The sequence below is a fragment of the Cannabis sativa genome, chromosome 6 (assembly GCF_029168945.1).
Source record: "Cannabis sativa cultivar Pink pepper isolate KNU-18-1 chromosome 6, ASM2916894v1, whole genome shotgun sequence".
Classification (NCBI taxonomy): Eukaryota; Viridiplantae; Streptophyta; class Magnoliopsida; order Rosales; family Cannabaceae; genus Cannabis; species Cannabis sativa.
The window spans coordinates 12,436,265-12,456,707 of NC_083606.1; the positions used below are offsets into that span (position 1 = coordinate 12,436,265).

Here is a 20,443-nt window from a genome sequence, read left to right on the forward strand (position 1 = left end):
ATTTCTCTAAAAAAAATAAATAAATAAAGGAGAAAAAAAAAAAAAAAACTATATTATGTATATACATATATGTACAAAAAGGGTATATATTCTAGAGGTGTTGGAACAAGATAAAAGACCTTCACCGCAAGACCAAAAAATGTGGTGGTAACGTGAGATTGAAGGAAACCTAAATTATACATTTTTATTTAATTTAATTTTTGAGGGTGAGGAAAGCAAGGAAAGGGTAAGACAGCTAGAAAAGTAAGAAAGATACGTGACAACATCTTAAATATTCTAATAAAAACAATTCATATTTATTATTAGTATTTCTTGCAAAGCAAACAAAGCTTGCCTCTTCTTCTAACTCTTATTCCTTGCCAACTATCACAACTGACAACCGCTACTAACGCTTTCTGAGATCGGCAGTTAAGAGAGTCCCACCATAGTTCGTTACCTTTTTTTTTGGGTTCACGTGCTCTCTCTCTCTCTTTCATCCTTATGTGGGTCCCACTCAATCACTACACTATAGTGAGCTACTGGCCCATATTAAACAATATTTAATTTATTTTTTTCTAAAGGAAAATTTACAAAAATATTGAAATTTGGGTTAATTTTTACAAAAATATTGTCACACGGCATTTTTTTCAAAAATACTGTGTTTTTATAAAAATACCAGTAAAACACAAAGCAAAACAACTCAAAACAACAGTAGAACACCAGTAAAACACCAGTAGAACACCAGTGAAAACTTAACACAGCATACTGCAGTATGAAACTTATAAAAAAACACAGTAAAAAAGTAAAAAATATCACCTAGCAATATTTTTGTGAAAAAATGATAAAAGTTAGTATACCATGTAAATTTTCCTTTTCTAAATTACACGTAAATATGTAAATTTAACTCTCAATTATATATAAATACTTAAATTTATTAAGTATATTTATCACAGTAATAATTATATTTTTAAAATTTCTATAAGTGACTTATCATATTCCTATTAACTTTCTGTATGTAAATTAATTTATAAATAAAAATAAAATTTAATGACCTAAACTAATTAGAGATCGTCACGTGGCTATTGATTTCACACTTAACCGTCATGTACCTATATAAATTTTGGAAATATAACTTGAGTATTGTTGACCGAGATTTTCGGCAACTATTAAAATATAATTATAATATTGAGCTGTAAGAAAGTGAGATGAGGATTTTTACGTGGTTGGGGCGTTAATGAGCCTTAGTCCACGAGTCTTTGTTATTAATGGATGTATTTAATACAGATTCCACACTTGAGGGAATGTTACCCTCATAAATACAGAGAATGTTCTTGGTGAGTATTTGCTCTTCTTGCTCATATGCAACCCAAGATTCTCTACCCCATTGAATGAGCTTTGAGGGGGTATTTATAGTGTTTTGGTGGGGTAATCCCTAGAATTGTTCTTACAAACGCATCTGTAAGTATCCATAAAGTTGGGTATTCCCAATGAATATACCATGGGTGATGCATGGTCAAATCCCTAGGTGCCGTAGGGTTTTTATGAGGAATGTCCTTTTTGCCTTGTGATTGACGTGACTCTTCGCAGAGTAGCCGTCGCTAGACTTAAATGATCATTACTGTGGCGCTGCTGTTTGGGGGTTGTGCCGTCAGACTTTATTGCGTGTTGCAGTCCCAACACGCTTCCTCCCATGCGGCATTAAATGCGACTTGATTGCTCAGGAGAGGCCTGACACATCCCAGAGAGGCTTCATGCTATGCGAGCTTCCGGGAGTACCTTGTGCTCCGGGTGCCTCCTCCGGGACCTATGCCCAGGGTGCTTCCTTGAGGCATACAAAGACTTTATCAAATATTTACAAGTTATCTGATCCACGTGTCCCTGTTTAACTGGTCCACGTATTTTGGGCGAAATAAGGGGCAACATTTACCCCCAAGCCTTGTTTACTTGGAAAATAAACCAAGGCTTGCTTAGGTGCCTCCGGTTGACTCCTCGGTTCCCTGGCTCGAGCCCAGAGCGCGTGGGGGCACATTTAATGATGACATTTAATGCAACGATTTGCTTTTTGCAGAGGCGTCTCCGGCCGCCTCCTCGGTTTCTCGGCGCGAGCTTGGGGCGCGTGAGGGTGCATCTAATGATGGCATTAAATGCAGCGATTCGCTTTTGCAGAGGTCGATTCATTTCACGCCCTTTGATTGATGTGGCGCATTAATGGTGTCAGACGGATACTCAAACGTTTCCACCGCCTTTATGGCAATTCAATCTGACCCGTTGATCTTTGTGTATTTGAATCGTGCGTTTCCCCCACCGTACGATTGGTAGGTGGTGACGCCTGTTCCTCATGCACTTTTGCCTATAAAAGCCACCATCTTTCCTTCATTTCGGTTACTTTCCATTCCTTGCCATTTTTGCTCGAATTTCCCAGAGAGAAAATTCTTCAAAAACAGCACGAACCTTCTTAACACTTCGCCATTTTTTCCAGTTTTTCCCTGTTAGCTATCGTCAGTCCTTCTCGACTTTACTCGACCAAACTCAGGACCCCCAGTTCAACACTTTACTGTAAGTTTCTTGCATCCTTTGGTAATGACATGCTTTTACTTGGTGTGTTTGCTTTTTCTGGGTTCGCATTTTGAGATTCCTGGGCATGCGAGTGTTTAGGTTCTTCAGGTGTTCTGTTTTGTGTTTATTGCTTTAGCTGTAGGATCGCCATTATCATGCCTCTGTTTTTATCGTGCATTTTTGTTGAAGAAAACCATATGTTCTTCGTTCAACGATTGCTTAGGGCATAGAATGGGGTCTTTTTCCTTCTGTTTCTTTTACTGTGTAAAACCACTTTCTGCGATTTTACTGCACCCGACACTTGTTCAGGGAATCTTTCTAGGGTTTCCCATGTGACACGTGTCCAGAGGGGGCCTCTTTCCAGCGGTTAGGGGACCCCCACTCCCTTTTTCTTGACTTAGGGTTTGGTATGGGACCTAACTGCTGGAATTTTCTCTTTCCTTTTTTTTTTTTGTTATTCACAGAATACAAAATGTCTGCCTCTGGTTCGAAATCTTCGAAGAAGAGCGGGAAACGCGTGGCCACTCTGGAGGAGGTTTCCCTAGGACCCGTTGCCCAGGAGGGGTACAAATCCCGAGCGACCGGGTGGGAAGCGGCTGAGCTTCATTCCACCCTAACCTGTCCTCACCAGCTGGAGAACATTATAGACGCTGCTGGGATCAAACCTTCCACTTCAGGGACTTATCACCGGCCACCTCGCGACTCGGAGACGCCTAATCACAATTATGACGGCTTCAGGGCCTGGAGTCAGACTCACCTGATGGCCGGTGCCATGCTCCCGCTTCAAGATTATTTTGTTAATTTCCTTGTATTTGTCGGCCTTGCGCCTTACCAACTCATTCCTCAAGCTTATCGCCTGCTTTCAGGCTTATTTATTTTTTATACCGCCCGCGGATGGGGATCTCCCAGCCCGGCAGAAATTTTATATTTTTATGAACTTGTATCCGTCCCAAGAAAGGGGACAAACTTAAGGACGATTTCTATGGGTTCCGGATCCATCCCGCTAATGAGGGGGTGGTTCCGTATAATAGGCAGACTCACGTTAAGGAGTATCGCCATCGTTTTTTCTTTTCCTCCGGGTTTAGGGCAGTGGATCACCCGGAGCTTCTTACTGAGTGGGTGAGGATCCCACCTTATCAGCGGACGCCCCCTACTCAGACCTTCCTCCGGAGGGCCCAAGCCTTTGCCTCCTACGACCGCGCCGATCTCGATGTCGGGGGTTTGGTCACCACGGAGAACTGCAGGAAGGCCAAACTTATCCTTCCTCATCAATCCGTGGAGGACTCCAACCTCTCACGGGTCATCTGTCCCAACGTAAGGGCGCCGGTTGCGGAGAAGGCCTTCCGGGATGAGCTTATCGCCACGGCAGAGAAGAAGTACCAAGATTATCTCTACCGGAAGGCCTAGAAGAAGGCATACTCTCAGGCCCAGGCTGCCTCTGGGAGGGGACTTCGCGTGGGGAGTCCGGTGGTGCGAAGGAGCCAGGCGATTGCCGGGAAGTCCGAGGCTAAATTTTTTGACAAGATTCTTCAAGAAGAGATTGGGGATCGTCCTGCTAGGAGGCCCCTTCGTATTGAAGATTCTTCGGAGAGGCAAACCCCCGGCCACAGCCTTCGGTCCCAAAACCAAACTCGGGGGCTCCTGGTGCTAGCACCTCCGGTGCCGGCGGTAAGTCTCCTTTGATAATTCGTTATGTTCCTTCCGTTGGTGAATACGCCAGTCATAGGCCTGTAGGGTTCGACGAGCGTCTTCATAGGTTTAGGATGCCGTCGACCCGGTGGGGGGATCGTTTGAAAGAATTTTATTTTTCAAACTTAGGAGATTTCCTAGGTCGGTCCCGGATGGGCTCCGGCCCTCCGGAACCTATTCCCTTAGGTCCTTCAGCTTACATAACGTCCAGCTGGTTCCGGCCCTCGGACAGTTATCTCGGAGATGATGCTGCCAGCATTAAAGTTCAGGACTTTGCTAGGGACGAATTAGGAAGTTCGGGTAGGAGTAGCTTATTCGTTGTATCTTGTATAAGTGGTTCCCCACGGACATCTAACACTTGCTTATTTTGTGAATCAGGTGTCTCCATGGATGCCATCTTGGAACAGCTTGCTGGAGTTCACACTCCCGTGGCTCCTCCGGCCTTCACCTCTTCCCCCCCGACCCCTTCCCTGAAGGTTTCTTCCAGCGCTCCCCCCGACACTATTGACTTAGTGGATGACGAGGAGGTGCTTCCGGGAGAAGGCCAAGGGAAGCAGTGGGACTTCTCGGAGGAAGTTGCTGAGGGTACGGGAGAGCCCCGAGCCCTTCCGGAGGAAGCTGAAGAAGGCGAAGAGGAGCCTGAGGTGGCTCTGATTCGTAAGCGCAAGGGCAAAATGATTGCCCAGGACGAGCCCAAGAAGCCTCGGAGAGCTGACACTCCCGCCCACGGACTTGACGGCGGGGTCTCCCCTATGGAAGAAAATCCTGCTCCTCCCAACATCGTGCTTACTCCGGTCCCGGGAGATGAGGTGAGGCAAGAGCTTCGGATAGCCAAGCATAACTATGCCATGGACGAGTACTCCCGAGGGTACGCTGAGGTGGAAGCCCTTAGGAGGGTTTTGCGGGCCGAGGTTGAGGCGAGCATCAATCACCCGGAGTACCAGGATCCGTGGGACCTCAACCTGGATCTGCTATCGGACTGGTTCCGTCGCTTCCTTGGGCCCACCTTGGCTCCTTTTGTCGCGGAGATGACCGGCGAGTTCGCTTCTCAGCTCACTCGGTGCGCGCCCAAGCGGTTCGCCACTTGTGCTTCCCTGAACTCTATCTTCCAGGTCCAGGACCTCAGCCATTCTCTCACTGTGGTAAGTACTTCGCAATTTTGCTTTTCCTTTTATTTTTCTTCTTGAGAAACCTCTCTTTCTTATACTTGTATTATGGTTCAGCTTGCTGCTGAGGCTGGCCGCCTCTCCAAGAACATCATAAATCATGGCTTCGTTCTGTCCGACTTCGGGGACATGAACGATGTCAGGAAGGTCCTTCAGGACCTCACAGCGGAGAGGCAGATCTACCAGGAGGCTGCCGAGCGCCAGGAGTCGGCTGCCAAGGCCAAGGAAGAGGAGGCCAAACGGAGGGAGGCTCAGGCGGAAGCCATGATCCGGGACGAGGCCCAGCGGAGGGACAGGATGGAGGCCCAACACCAGGAGGAACTGAGGGCTCAAAGCGAGGCTGCTGATAAGGCCAGGCGAGACCTCCGGGAGGCCAGGGAGGCTTTGGATGAAATGGTCGCCAAGGTGAGATCTTTAGAGGAACTCACCAGGCGAACATAGAGTCCAAGGCCGCTCTAGCTGCGGAGCTGAAGGAGCTCAGGGACTTCAAAGAACAATCCATCAAGAAGGCCAAAAGAGCCGAGCTCCTCTCTCCTGTTTCCTGCGCCCGGTGTCCGAAGCGCTTTGACGATGGAGTCTACATGGCTTGGTCCACCAACGACCAAAATATCAAGCTTACTTTTTATCTCAAACCCGAGGAAATGATTGCCAAATTTCGGGAAAAGAAGAAGAAGCTTGATGATGTGTTAGAGGCACGTATCGGACCTCGCCTTCCTCCGCGCGCTGACTGAGCTGCTGTACAATCGACCCAGTATAACCAAGATTCCACCCGGTTCCTTTATTATTCTCTTTTTTTTTTGTACATATTTGCTGCTACCTTAGAACAATATATATAGGTAGCAGTTTTTATTCGAAGGGGAGACAATTATATTTTAAGGCCTATCCCCGGGCCATTTATATGTATATGACCTGCCCTTTGGGCCAGGATATTTTCTATGTGATCTTTCTTTTGCCACATACTTATGTTATTTTTTTTAACCTGTCCTTTGGATCAGGGTTTTTATACTTATGCTTTTTATTTTTGTGCATACTTTTTGACCTGCCCTTTGGGTCAGGATATTTTACTTAGTTTGTTTTTCTGTCTGTCCGTGCGGTATACCCTAGTACCCCCCTGAGTGGCATAGAAACTTTGTTTTTAAGGCACTCAGTTTTATTTAATATGAGAGGAGGTATACATTTGGACGGTACAAACCCTTTGAACAAAGTCTAAGTTTTATTTCGCTACTGGTAATATTTTTTGAGGTGATCAGCATTCCAGGCTCTTAGGACGGTGGTTCCGTCCATTCTTTTTAGTTTGTAAGTGCCGAAACCGATCTCGTCCTCGATCTCATATGGTCCTTCCCAATTTGGCCCAAGTACCCCCACTCCGGGTTCTTGGGTGGCTGGGAAAACCCTTCTTAGGACCATATCCCCAATAGCAAATTTTCTGTTTTTAACCTTAGAGTTAAAATACTTGGTCACCTTCTTTTGATAAGCAGCCATCCGTATTTGAGACTCATCCCGGAGTTCTTCGACTTGATCCAAAGCTTCTTGAAGCAATGCCTGATTAGTGGCAGGATCGTAAGTCGTCCTCCTGTGGGATGGGAATAATGTTTCTACCGGGACCATTGCTTCACAACCGTACGCCATTGAGAAAGGCGAGTGGCCGGTTGTGGTTCTGGGGGTCGTCCGGTAGGCCCATAATACCCTTGGCAATTCTTCAGGCCAGTTATTTTTGCAGGCCAGCAGCTTCTTCTTCAAGGTGACCTTTAGGATTTTATTGACCACTTCCGCCTGGCCGTTTGTTTGAGGCTGGCTACCGTGGAGAAGCTTTTCACTACTCCGTGTTGGTTGCAGAAGTCAGTAAATTCCTCGCAATCAAATTGCTTTCCATTGTCTGAGACTATTTTGTGAGGCAAGCCGTATCGACACACTATGTTTTTGATAACAAAGTCCAATGCCTTCTTGGCAGTTATTGTCTTCATAGGCTCAGCCTCTGTCCATTTGGTGAAGTAGTCTACTGCTACTATTGCATACTTTACCCCTCCTTTCCCTGTAGGTAGAGACCCGATGAGATCTATTCCCGTACCGCGAAGGGCCGTGGATCGGTCATCGTGGTGATCTCGTTTGGAGGAGCTCTCGGTATGTTCGCGTACCTTTGGCACGAGTCACACTTTTGGACATAGTCTATACAATCTTTTTTCATTGTTGGCCAGAAGTACCCTTGCCTCAATATTTTCTTTGAGAGGCTGGGTCCTCCCGTATGATCTCCATAGAACCCTTCATGGACCTCTAGCATGATTTGTCTAGCTTCAGGGTCCGATACACACCTTAAATAAGGCATGCTGAGTCCTCTCCGGTAGAGAATTTGGTCCATCATTACATAACGATGAGCCTGATACTGAATCTTTCGAGACAGTGCCCTCTCTTGGGGCAGCTCACCTGTGGTTATGTATTTTATGATGGGGACCATCCAGTTGGGTTCTTGCCCAACCGTTAGTGTGGTCTCTTTTATTTTGATGCTTGGCTCTGCCAAGCGTTCCACTGGTACTACCCCCAGCTCTTCGATTTCGCTATCCGAGGCTAACTTAGCCAGACAGTCCGCGTGAGCGTTCTTTTCTCGGGGGATTCTTTCTATTTTATAGTCCGTGAACTCGTGGAGCAGTTCTCGGACTATTGTCACGTACGCGGCCATCCGCTCGCCGCGAGTTTGGTATTCTCCGGATACCTGGTTTACGACCAGTTGAGAGTCACTGTATACTTCCACTCTTTTGGCTCCTACAACTTTTGCCAATTTCAGCCCTGCTATCAGGGCTTCATATTCGGCTTCATTGTTTGAAGCTGTGAAGTCGAATCGAAGTGCCGCCTGGAGCCGCAGTCCAGTTGGTGAGATCATAGCCACTCCGGCTCCTGACCCGTTCTCATTAGAAGCTCCGTCTACAAATACCCTCCAGGTCGGGATTGGTGGTACCGACGTATTTGCTGTTGCCTCGGCTTCGTTGCATTCGGTAATGAAGTCTGCCAAGGCTTGGCCTTTTATGGAAATCCGGGGGACGTAGTGTAAGTCGAATTGACTTAACTCCATCGCCCACTTGAGAAGTCTTCCGGATGCTTCAGGCTTCTGGAGAACTTGCCGGAGCGAATGATTGGTTAGGATCTTGATTGGATGGGCTTGGAAGTATGGCCTTAACTTCCTTGACGCCATCAGGAGGCAAAATACTAATTTTTCAATGATCGGGTACCTTGTCTCGGCCCTTATCATGCGCTTACTGACATAGTACACGGGATGCTGAGTTTTCTCTTCCTCCCGACTGTGGCGGGCTGACCGCGTGCTCGGAGACTGCCAAGTAAAGAAACAAGTCTTCTCCAAGGACGGGTTTCGATAGGATAGGAAGTTTGGCCATGTGATCTTTTAGCCTCTTGAATGCCTCCTCGCATTCGTCCGACCATTCGAACTTTTGGCATTTCTTTAGCACGTTGAAGAAGGGTATGCACTTGTCCGTGGATCGCGAGATGAAACGACTCAACGCGGCTACCTTTTCGGTCAAGCTTTGCACGTCTTTATGCTTCTTGGGGGATGGCATATCCAAGAGAGCCTGGATTTTCTCCGGGTTCGCTTCAATCCCCCTTTGGCTGACTATGAAGCCCAGGAATTTTCCTGACTTGACCCCAAAGGTGCACTTTTTTGGGTTGAGTTTCATACCGTATCTCCGGACGACTTCGAAACATTCTTCTAAGTCGCTTGCATGGCTGTTGCATGCTTTGGATTTGACGAGCATGTCGTCCACGTATACCTCCATGTTTCGTCCCAGGAGGCTTTTAAACATCCGGTTAACCATTCTTTCATAGGTTGCTCCGGCGTTTTTCAGTCCGAAAGGCATGACTAGGTAGCAGTATACCCCCTTATCGGTCCTGAAGCTAGTGCATTCCTGGTCTGCCGTATGCATTTTTATTTGGTTGTACCCAGCATAGGCATCCATGAAAGACAACAGTTTAAATCCAGATGTGGCGTCTACCATTTGGTCGATCCTGGGTAGCGGGAAGCAGTCCTTTGGACAAGCTTTGTTTAGATCAGTGAAGTCTATACAAACTCGCCAAGTCCCGTTCGGCTTGGGCACCAGGACCGGATTGGCCAGCCATTCCGGATAGTATACGTCGCGGATCATGCCGTTGGTCAAAAGTTTGTCCACCTCTTTCTCTAGAGCCTCGGCCTTCACCGAGTCGAGCGGGCGTCTCTTTTGCTGTACAGGAGGCATGTCCGAGTTGACGTTGAGTACATGAGTGATGACATGAGGGCTTATGCCTGTCATGTCTTCTTGGCGCCATGCAAAGATGTCGATGGCGCCCTTCAGTGTTTTTATTATTTTTTCCTTTTCCTCCGGGTCCAGGTTCTTCCCTATCCGGAGTACTTTGGTGGAGTCGTCGTCGCACACTGGTATTTCTTCGACGTCCTCCATTGGTTCCACGACCCTTTCGGATCCTATGCGAGGATCCAACTCATCCTCTTCGCCTTCTCTATCTCAGGAGACTCCCGGACCATAAGTATGGGTAGGTGGGTGGCAACATTGTAACATTGCCTGGCTTCCCCCTGATTTCCCCTCACAGTTCCGACTCCGGCTTCCTGGGTAGGGAATTTTCGGCACAGATGTCGGATTGAAGTGATTACACCAAAGTCCACTAGGGCCGGCCGGCCGAGGATCGCGTTGTAGGCTGTCGGACAGTCTACCACCACGAAGGTGCAATATTTAAATGTGCTCTGGGGGGTATCCGGGCACAGAGTAACCGGGAGCCTTACTTTTCCCATTGGGATAAGTGTCGTCCCGTTAAACCCCGTGAGCTGCGACCCACTAGGCGAGACGTCCCGGTCGGTCAACCCTATCGCAGTGAAGGCTTCTTTGAAGAGCAGGTTCACGGAACTCCCATTGTCAATTAAGACCCTGGCCACCACTTTATTTGCGATGGGGGTCTCTATGACCAGCGGGTCGTGATGAGGAAAACGCACCGTCTTGGCATCTTCTTCCGTGAACGTGATGGGTTGGTCCATCAGCCGAGGCCTTTGAGCTGGGAGTTGAGTAACTTCCCATACCTCATTGTGCTTTGTGGCCTCGGCGTATCGTTTTTGCTCCTTACGAGTGTTCCCTCCGATATGGGGACCTCCGGAGATCATGGCTACCCGCCCATTAGGCCGGGGCGGTAGTCCGGGAATATGCTGGGCGTCACCTGCGGGAGCAGCTGGAGCCAATACTCCTGATGTACCCCCTGGTGTTCCCGGAGGCATACCCCCAGCCACCTGCCCCGGATTAAGGTGGGGCAACCTATTTTTGATCCACTCATAGAGGTGGCCCAAACGGATTAGATTTTCAATCTCGTCCTTGAGATTCTTACACTCATTGGTGCTATGACCAATGTCGTTGTGATACTCGCATCTTTTACTCAGATCTCTCCGGGAGCTGTCTTTGTACAATGGTTGTGGTCTCCGGTAGTGCGTATTTTGCCTAGTGGCAAAGTACACACGTTCCTGGGAGTCCGATAGCTCCGTGTACTGAGTATATTGGGGTGTGTACCCCTTCTTCTGGCGCTTCTCTCGCGTTCGGGTGCTGCCTTTGGAGGACCTTTTGCTCCTTGACCCCTGGGTAGGGCCTGTTAAGCTAGCAGTCGGGGCAGCTTTGTGAAGGAGCTTGTCCATTCACTCCGGACGGGTTGCCATAATGGGAAGATGCTGGCGCCAAAGCTTGGCCCCCGGGCCGTACCCGGCAGCGCAGAACTGTATGCCACTCACTTGTGGAGTCGCGGTCGGGGCAGTACCCGAGGGCGATACTCCAGGCATGTACCCTGCTATCCCGGTGGGATAATAGCCTCCATAAGCCATGATCTGGGCTTCTTCGAGGTTGATATACTTTTGGACTCTTTTCTGGAAGTCCTGGAGGCTAGCAGCCCCTTCTTGCTGCAACTCATTCCAGAAGGGAGTCCCCGTGCGAATTCCTGCTTGGAGAAGTGCAAGCTGTTGTCCGTCATCAACCTTCTTGGTCTTCGAGGCTTCCCTCGGAACCTCTTGATGTAATTCTTCAGGGTCTCAGTGGGCAGCTGCTTGATATTGGTCAAGGCACTAACCTCCAAGTTAACCTTCCTGGCGGCGACAAACTGTCTCCGGAAGGTGGTCTGGAGTTTGTTCCAACAGCCCACGGATCCTGGTTCCAGCTTTTTGAACCATTCCTCCGCTGACCCACTCAGAGTGAGTGGGAAGCACAGACATTTGGCATCATTGCTGACCCGCATGACTGTCATGACACGGTTGAACCGCGACAAGTGGTCACTGGGATCGGAGTTCCCGGTAAATGCCGCCATTTCGGGCATCTTGAAGTTTTTAGGGAGCTCCGCCTCCAGGATGTGCTTGGCACATGGCTCTCGATCCTCGCTGTCCGAATCGGAGTCGTCTCCCTTCTGCCTTCGGGAGACTCGAGCAATGTCTTTTCGAAGTATAGCGAGTTTCGCCATAATCCCTTCGTTTAACGTACCCGAGGAAACCACGGGCCCGTATCTTTTTTGGTCAAGGTGGTCCCGGAGGTCACCTTGATTCCCATTGATTTGATTTCTCAGATCAATGGGAGGACATCTCTGTCCTCTTCTCCCTCTACCCCCTGGTTCCTGGTGCACAGAAACGCTTTTCCGGTCCCCTCGATCCTGAGGGCCAAGACTCCCTTTTCGGGGCTTGCCCCTCTGCGGACCTTTCCCTTTAGGGAAATCTGAGCGGACCCTTCGCGGATCCTGCACCTTTTTCTTTCGCCCAGGGGTAGAAGTAGGGTTTTTTGTCTGATTTTCCTCAGCAGGGTACCTTATAGGGCTAAGCTCCCTAGATTTCTGCTGCTGGGAATTAGGCGAAGACGTCGCCGGCTCTCTGTTGAGCCCAGCGGTCATGGCCTTGGGGTGCACGTGAATGCCAGCTGCCTCCATGGCTTTCTGCATGGCTAGCATCACTTCCTGCATTTTCTGGTTTTGCGCAATCTAAGCTTCGATCTCGGCTTCATGATCGATAGCTTTTTGTCTGAGAAGCACCAGCTCCGAGTAACTTCCTTCGTCATAGGCATACTCGTCGAGGTTCCCCTCGTAGTCCTCGTCGGGGACTGTTTCTTCTTCTTCCTCGGACTCCTCTGCTGCTCTTGAGGCGACATCTTCCTCATTTGGATCTTGAGCATCTTCCAGAGAGCGAGGCTGACGTGTACTTCTTGTCTCCACCATTTTTGTGAAGTCAAATGCTTGTTGTGTAGCAGTTTTCCTCAGCTCTCAATGAAAGCACCAAAATGTTGACCGAGATTTTCGGCAACTATTAAAATATAATTATAATATTGAGCTGTAAGAAAGTGAGATGAGGATTTTTACGTGGTTGGGGCGTTAATGAGCCTTAGTCCACGAGTCTTTGCTATTAATGGATGTATTTAATACAGATTCCACACTTGAGGGAATGTTACCGTCATAAATACGGAGAATGTTCTTGGTGAGTATTTGCTCTTCTTGCTCATATGCAACCCAAGATTCTCTACCCCATTGAATGAGCTTTGAGGGGGTATTTATAGTGTTTTGGTGGGGTAATCCCTAGAATTGTTCTTACAAACGCATCTCTAAGTATCCATAAAGTTGGGTATTCCCAATGAATATACCATGGGTGATGCATGGTCAAATCCCTAGGTGTCGTAGGGTTTTTATGAGGAATGTCCTTTTTGCCTTGTGATTGACGTGACTCTTCGCAGAGTAGCTGTAACGCCCTAAGATTTAGGCACGCTACCCAATATGATTAAGAAACCCTAATCCCCTAAACGGGATTGGTTTAAAAATAAGCACGGAAATTAAAACTTTAAACGAAAACGGAATGAAAATAAACTTGTAATAATTTTAACCTTACAAACAAAAGTTACATGTTTCGGGATCCCAAAAAAATCATTTTACAAAATATTACAAGTCTTTTCTCCTTAGCCGACCTAAGCGGCAAAAATAGAGTTACAAAAGTTTCAACGCAGGTAGACCCCAACCCGCTTGGTCTAGTGTGGCCCGAACATGTACATACATCGCCCAACTCCCATACTCATGGCTGATCAGAGATAGATTTACCCTTTCCTGCACAGTAGAGCACCCGTGAGCCAAGCCCAGCAAGACAGTAAGATATATCGTTAATCATATATAACTCATCACATAAATAATAATAATGCCATTTCATATTTGTCTGTATGACACAGACCTGCGTGTTACGCTCACACGCCTATTTATGTCTATGTGGCATAGACCTACGTGTTACGCTCACACGTCTAATTACAATAAGGCCTTAGAACAGTTCATCTCGGTTCTAGTTACCAAGTCCAACCCGATTATGCCTTGAACACATAACCCTTTACTTCAATATACAGCTATATACATCATGGCATAACAATTACATATTAACAATTCACTTAGGTAATAACCCTAAGCTAATAAACCGCTCACTTTAGAGTAATAACTCTAATCACGGTTTCTAGTTTCTCATATAAATCACATTCCATATAAGCGACATTGCGCATATCTCTACGTGCTAACTACTGTCTTACCTGATGTCCCACAAATATGGAGATTCCAAATCCCCGGGTGCTCTTGACCAAGTGCCGGTAATCCTAGTCACAATTCCGGGATACACAAGTATAGGGTTAATCCCAAAATCCATTTCCACAAATTAAAAACTGGGCATTTAAATTCCAGATATTCAGATAGAGCTCGGAACGAGCTTTCCAACGATATAAAGAACGTCCCAAACGGAGTCCCGAGTCAAAAGTTATGACCAAAACAAAAACCCGAAAAAAATACAATAAGCTGCCAAAAATGGCCGCGGCTACTGGGTTTAAAAACCCAGGGAACCCAGTTTCCAGCCACGAAAATGCATCCAAAAACACCAATTTTCATGCTATATCAACCCACAATCATACCAAACTTTCACCTAACATAAACCAAGTAATTAGAGAGGAATTACACCTAATTCACTCTCCAACAACACCAAAAACCAGCAACTAAAAATCAGCCTTCAACAATGAATTTCAGCCCCAAAAACTCATCCATTTCAACTCAATTCACAACCAAAACTTAAATCCATTAAATAGATTTTCCAGTAATTAAATCAAAAGCTTAAAACACAATTCATGCATTAAAAATCCAATGGTAAAAACCCCAAAAATTCAGATTAAACATCATAAACTTCAAAGCTCCAACTTAAGCAAAATCACCAAGAACTTCAAGCTCAAGAACTTGAACTTGAACAATTAATTTCAAAGTTCAATAACAGAATAAAAACACAATAAAATTCCTTTTAAATTCTGTCTAAACCTAACCCAACATCAATTCAAAAGATCCAAGTACAAACATGCTCAAATCAACAAGAAAACACCAACATGCATCTCAAGACCATCCCAACCTATTTCATGCTTTTCAACCATAAAATCACAGCAACAAATTCATTAAATTTCAGCAATAGAAAAACTACCTCAAGCTTCAATGCAATGATCAAGCCACAACTCCTCAAACAATTCTTCAATTTCAAGCTTGAATACCAAGCAAATCACCAATTTTTCAACCAAATACAAAGAGAGATAGAGAGAGAGAGAGGGAAGGGGGCTGTTTTAGGGTTAAGGTAAATGCAGAGAATGAATTTCATTTTTTTACAAATAATGCCTTTAGTTGAAAATAAATCCAAAAATACAATTTACCATTTTGCCCCTAGGGCCATTTCTCACATACTCAAACAATCAAGGGCATTGAATTCATTTCATATATAACACATATTTAAATAATTTCAGATTATTCACACATAAATAAAATGCCAATAATTTATCCCAAAATTATATTTCTACCGAACCCGGTTCAGCCCGAAATACCCGATTGTGACTATACCGCGCCAACTTGTCAGAACACACCTGAAAAAGGACACACCAGATATACTATATAATAATATAGTTCATAAGCACATAAATAAATTAAATTCACAGTTTTACCCTTCTCGGGTCAAAATTACTAAAATGCCCCCTAACTCACCAACGGGGTCTTAACATGTCATTTCTCATATTAATTCGCATATAATAAATTATAATATAATATAATTCTACAATAATACTCAATTAACTAGTTAGGGCTTTGCTAATCCATTTCCTTAATTCCAGGGTATTACAATTACCCCTTCCTTATAGAAATTTCGTCTCGAAATTTACCTAAACAACTCTGGATATTTCTGCTGCATATCCGTCTCGAGTTCCCAGGTTGCCTCTTCTACTTTACTGTTCCTCCATAACACTTTCACCAGTGCAATTGTCTTGTTTCTCAAGACTTTCTCCCTTCTGTCAAGTATTTGCACCGGTTGTTCCTCATATGATAAATCTGGTTGTAGTTCTAATGCTTCATAACTCGGGATATGGGACGAATGCGAGACATATTTTCGAAGCATCGAAACATGGAACACATCATGTACGCGCCGCTGGGGGCATAGCCAACCTGTACGCTACTTGCCCTATCCTCTCAAGGATTTCAAGAGGTCCAATGAACCTGGGGCTAAGTTTTCCTTTCTTACCAAAGCGCTTGATGCCTTTCACTGGCGATATTCGGAGAAACACCATGTCCCCGATCTGAAAATTAATATCCCGTCGCTTTGGATCAGCATAACTCTTTTGTCTGCTCTGAGCCGCGAGCATTCGCGCTCTAATTTTATCAACTGCCTCACTTGTTCTCTGAACAGCCTCGGGACCCAAGAACTTTCTTTCACCTACCTCATCCCAGTGAATAGGTGATCTACATTTTCTTCCATATAAAAGCTCATAAGGGGCCATCCTAATTGTTGCCTGATAGCTGTTGTTGTACGAGAACTCGATCAGGGGAAGGTACTTTACCCATGATCCTTCAAAGTCAAGCACACATGCCCGTAGCATGTCTTCTAAGATCTGAATAGTCCTCTCGGATTGTCCATCCGTCTGAGGATGAAATGCTGTGCTAAACTTTAACTGAGTTCCCATAGCTCGATGTAGACTCTCCCAAAATCTTGATGTGAATTTCGGATCTCTATCTGAAACAATGGACTTTGGGACACCATGAAGACGAACAATTTCTCTAACATATAACTCAGCATACTGATCAATGGAGAAGTTCGTTCGAACAGGCAAAAAGTGCGCTGACTTTGTAAACCTGTCCACTATGACCCATACAGAGTCGAACTGTCCCGTGGTTCTCGGCAAGCCTACCACAAAGTCCATAGCAATGTCTTCCCATTTCCACTGCGGGATATTCAATGGCCGCAGCGCAACCCCGCAGCCTCGATGTTCGGCCTTCACTTGGCTGACAGGTAAGACACTTAGCAACAAACTCAGCGATGTCATTCTTCATGCTTGGCCACCAAAACATGGCCTTGAGGTCTTGATACATCTTCGTTGACCCCGGATGAACTGAGTAAGGAGTCGTATGAGACTCAGTCATAATCTCTCTTTTAATACCGTCATCCATAGGCACACAAACACGATTCATAAATCGTAACCTTCCTGTTTCATCCACTGTAAAGTCACTAGTCTTCCCAGCCAAAACCCTATCTCGGGATTTCATTAACTCTGGATCTTGCAATTGTGCTTCTTTGATTCGCTCTAAAAGAGTAGATTGCAGGGTAATATTAGCCAACTGCCCTACAACCAACTCGATTTTAGCTCGGGTCATCTCATTTGCTAACTGCTGCGAGATTTGATTCACAGTATTTATCTGACTCTGCCCCTTTCTACTCAAGGCATCGGCAACCACGTTGGCCTTACCAGGGTGATAAAGGATCTCACAATCATAATCCTTCACCAGTTCTAGCCAGCGTCTTTGTCTCATATTCAAGTCTCTCTCGGGTAAAGAAGTATTTCAGACTTTTATGATCAGTGTATATCTCACATTTCTCGCCATATAAGTAATGCCGCCAAATCTTTAGCGCAAATACTACTGCCGCGAGTTCTAAGTCGTGAGTAGGGTACCTCTGCTCGTACTCCTTTAACTGCCGAGAAGCATAAGCTATTACCTTTCCAGCTTGCATAAGAACACAGCGAGACCTTGTCTCGAGGCATCACAATAAACAACAAATTTTTCCTTATCTGAAGGAAGAGTTAGCACTGGAGCGGTAATCAAGCGCTGCTTTAACTCCAAAAAACTTTTCTCACACCGATCAGTCCAAACAAACTTCAAATTCTTTCGAGTCAACTCCGTTAAGGGTACAGCGATCTTTGAGAAACCCTCAACAAATCGACGATAATACCCAGCTAAGCCCAAAAAGCTTCTGACCTCAGTAGCCGATTTTGGTATTGGCCAATCCCGAAACGACTTCAATCTTGGCCGGGTCCACCATTATCCCATCTTTATCTACTATGTGCCCCAAGAAAGAGACACGAGATAACCAGAATTCACACTTTTTGAATTTAGCATAGAGCTTGTGGTCTCGTAATCGTTGCAATACAGATCTAAGATGCAACTCATGTTCCTCTTCCGATTCAGAATAAACCAAGATGTCATCAATAAACACGATCACACATCTATCCAGGTAATCCTTGAATACCCGATTCATAAGATCCATGAATGCCGCCGGGGCATTGGTGAGTCCAAAAGACATCACTAGAAATTCATAATGTCCATACCGAGTACGGAAAGCAGTTTTCGGGACATCTTCCTCTCGAATTCTCAGCTGATGATAGCCTGAGCGAAGATCGATCTTGGAGAAGACCATCTTCCCTTTCAGTTGATCAAAAAGATCATCAATTCGAGGTAAAGGATATTTGTTCTTGATGGTAAGCTTATTCAACTCTCGGTAATCAATACACATTCGCAGAGACCCGTCTTTCTTCTTCACAAATAATACGGAGCACCCCAAGGAGAGTAACTCGGCCTAATGAATCCCGCATTCGGCAATTCTTGTAGTTGTATCTTCAATTCTTTTAATTTTGGGAGCCATTCGATACGATGCCTTTGATACCGGTTCCGCTCCCGAACCAACTCAATTACAAATTCAATCTCCCGGGTAGGTGGCAATCCCGGTAGATCTTCGGAAAGACGTCAAGAAACTCGCATACCAATCTTGTACTCTCGGGTCCGGATGTCACGGGTTGGTGGTATCCCTTTGCGGTAACTATGAATCCCGGACAACCTCTGCTCCTCAGGTCCTTAGCTTTCAAAAGTGTTATTCTTGGTATGCGTGCCCCCTGAACTTTACCCACAAACACTGTTGGGTTGGCACTATCAGGCTCAAACACCACCATCTTCCGCTTGCAGTCAATCGTTGCCCCATACTTAGACAGAAAATCCATTCCCAGGATTATATCAAAATCAGACATTTGCAATTCTATTAGATTGGCGGTTAATTCACAACCGTCAATCCAGAAGGACAAGGACCGAATCCACCTAGTGGATACTATAAGGTCTCCCGAAGGTAAAAGGGTACCAAACCCCGAAGCATAAATATCACATGGTTTATCAAAATTTTCAATTACTCTACTTGACACATAAGAGTGGGTAGCTCCTGAATCAAACAATACAGTATAAGAACAACCATTTATAGACAACTGACCTGTCACCACTGACGGACTAGCATCAGCATCAGCCTGAGTCATGGTAAAAAGTCGTCCCGGGTTCTGAGTAACATTCTTCTTAGGCTCCTCTTTCTTAGTCTGAGGACAATCTCTGATGAAGTGGCCCACCATGCCACACTGGAAACAAGTCTTGGCCCGACATTCACCCTGATGGTGTTTCTTGCATTTTGGACACTCAGGATAAGATCGGAATGAAGATCCGCGGCCCTGGCGGCCACCTCTGTTTCCCCAAAACTTCCTGTTACCCCCTGATGTTCCGGAAGCATCAACCTTTCGTTTGTGATCAGTGTTACCACCGTCTCGGTCCCTTTACCGATATTACCACTAGCGGCGGGGTTCGATGCCGTGACAACATCCTTTGCGTACCGCTCCTTTATTACCTGATGCTCAGCCTCCTCAGCAATTAAGGCTAGCTCTACCACTTTCTTGTACAAAGTGTCATGAGTAGTGGTAATCTTCAAGTCCCGACTGATTGTGGCATTCAGTCCTCTCACATATTTCTGTTTCCTGGTGAAATCTGTGGGCACCAGATCACCAGCAAACTTGGACAGCCGATCAAACTCTAGAGTGTATTCGGCCACAGACATCTTCCCCTAAGTTAATTTCACAAAGTCTTCCATGTGTGAAGTCCTCACAGCGATGCTATAAAATTTTTCTTCAAACAAATTCTTAAACTCATCCCAAGTCATTACATTGACATCATGAGTCTGTCCCACAATATCCCACCAGACGCGGGCATGATCTTGTAACATGAAAGCTGCACAATTCACTCTCTCTGTTCCCGTCACTCCCATATTATCAAGGATACGGGTGATTGTACTCATCCATTGCTCAGCTTTAATTATGTCAGTACCTCCCAGAAAAGTAGGAGGTTGCAGCTTCACAAACCGCTCAAACACGGAATCTCTATGCGGCATCATAAACCCCGGTTACCCACCACCGGCACGAGCACCGGTGGTAACACTTGCTCAACAGGGCAGCGGTGCGGTTGCGTTAATCGACGCAACTCTTCCTCTTGACGAAGTATGATACCTCGCATTTCATGGAACATCTGCGCCGCGGTCGGCGGGAGGATTAGCATTGCCAACCCCCGCATTATCCCGGATTCGCGGAGGTGCAGGCGTGCGGTGGATTGGTTTGGTCTACACCATGCTCTACTTGCTCGCCCTGTGGTCTAGATGATTGCGGAGGGTCCATTTTTACAAGTACCCCTGTAACCAACAACCCCAGCGAGTTAAGCACCAATACCACACTTATGCACTTATTACCTTAAACCCTAACTCAACTATTTACTTCATATAATTAAACACTTAACATATAGCATTTTAAGCATGGCATCATATATCACATAAATACTCTAGATGCTTACATACTGCCTAAAATGGAAAGCGGTAAATAATTGATCAAATAAGCAGTAAAGTATTTACTCTCAACACTTACTGCACCATGAGTCGAGCTTATCTCTGACGATGATTG

At 45.8% G+C, this 20,443-nt stretch overlaps 1 protein-coding gene and 1 long non-coding RNA gene across 2 annotated transcripts; both read right to left on the bottom strand.

Annotated features, from left to right (window-relative positions):
• Positions 1 to 13,234: 13,234 nt before the first annotated feature.
• LOC133038773 (uncharacterized) lies at positions 13,235 to 15,014 on the bottom strand. Its single transcript, XR_009688293.1, has 3 exons — positions 14,866 to 15,014; positions 13,943 to 14,005; positions 13,235 to 13,478 (listed from the first exon to the last, which is right to left on the bottom strand). It is a non-coding gene; the product is annotated as an uncharacterized LOC133038773 (long non-coding RNA).
• Positions 15,015 to 18,379: 3,365 nt separating this feature from the next.
• LOC133039158 (uncharacterized) lies at positions 18,380 to 19,884 on the bottom strand. The gene is made up of 5 exons (XM_061117986.1): positions 19,660 to 19,884; positions 19,503 to 19,560; positions 19,290 to 19,382; positions 18,946 to 19,215; positions 18,380 to 18,897 (listed from the first exon to the last, which is right to left on the bottom strand). The coding sequence occupies exons 1-5, from the start codon at positions 19,882 to 19,884 to the stop codon at positions 18,380 to 18,382; spliced, it is 1,164 nt and encodes a 387-aa protein (XP_060973969.1).
• Between the last annotated feature and the right edge of the window lie 559 nt (positions 19,885 to 20,443).

Bases quoted from the DNA above. Each gene is read 5' to 3' on its own strand.
- LOC133039158 (XM_061117986.1), bottom strand. From the start codon at position 19,884: ATGCCGCATAGAGATTCCGTGTTTGAGCGGTTTGTGAAGCTGCAACCT. The intron at 19,383-19,502 runs GTGATCTGGTGC...AGAAAGTGGTAG, and splicing joins TCGGCTGTCCAAGTTTGCTG to AGCTAGCCTTAATTGCTGAG. The intron at 19,216-19,289 runs GTAATATCGGTA...CCGGAACATCAG, and splicing joins ATCGAACCCCGCCGCTAGTG to GGGGTAACAGGAAGTTTTGG.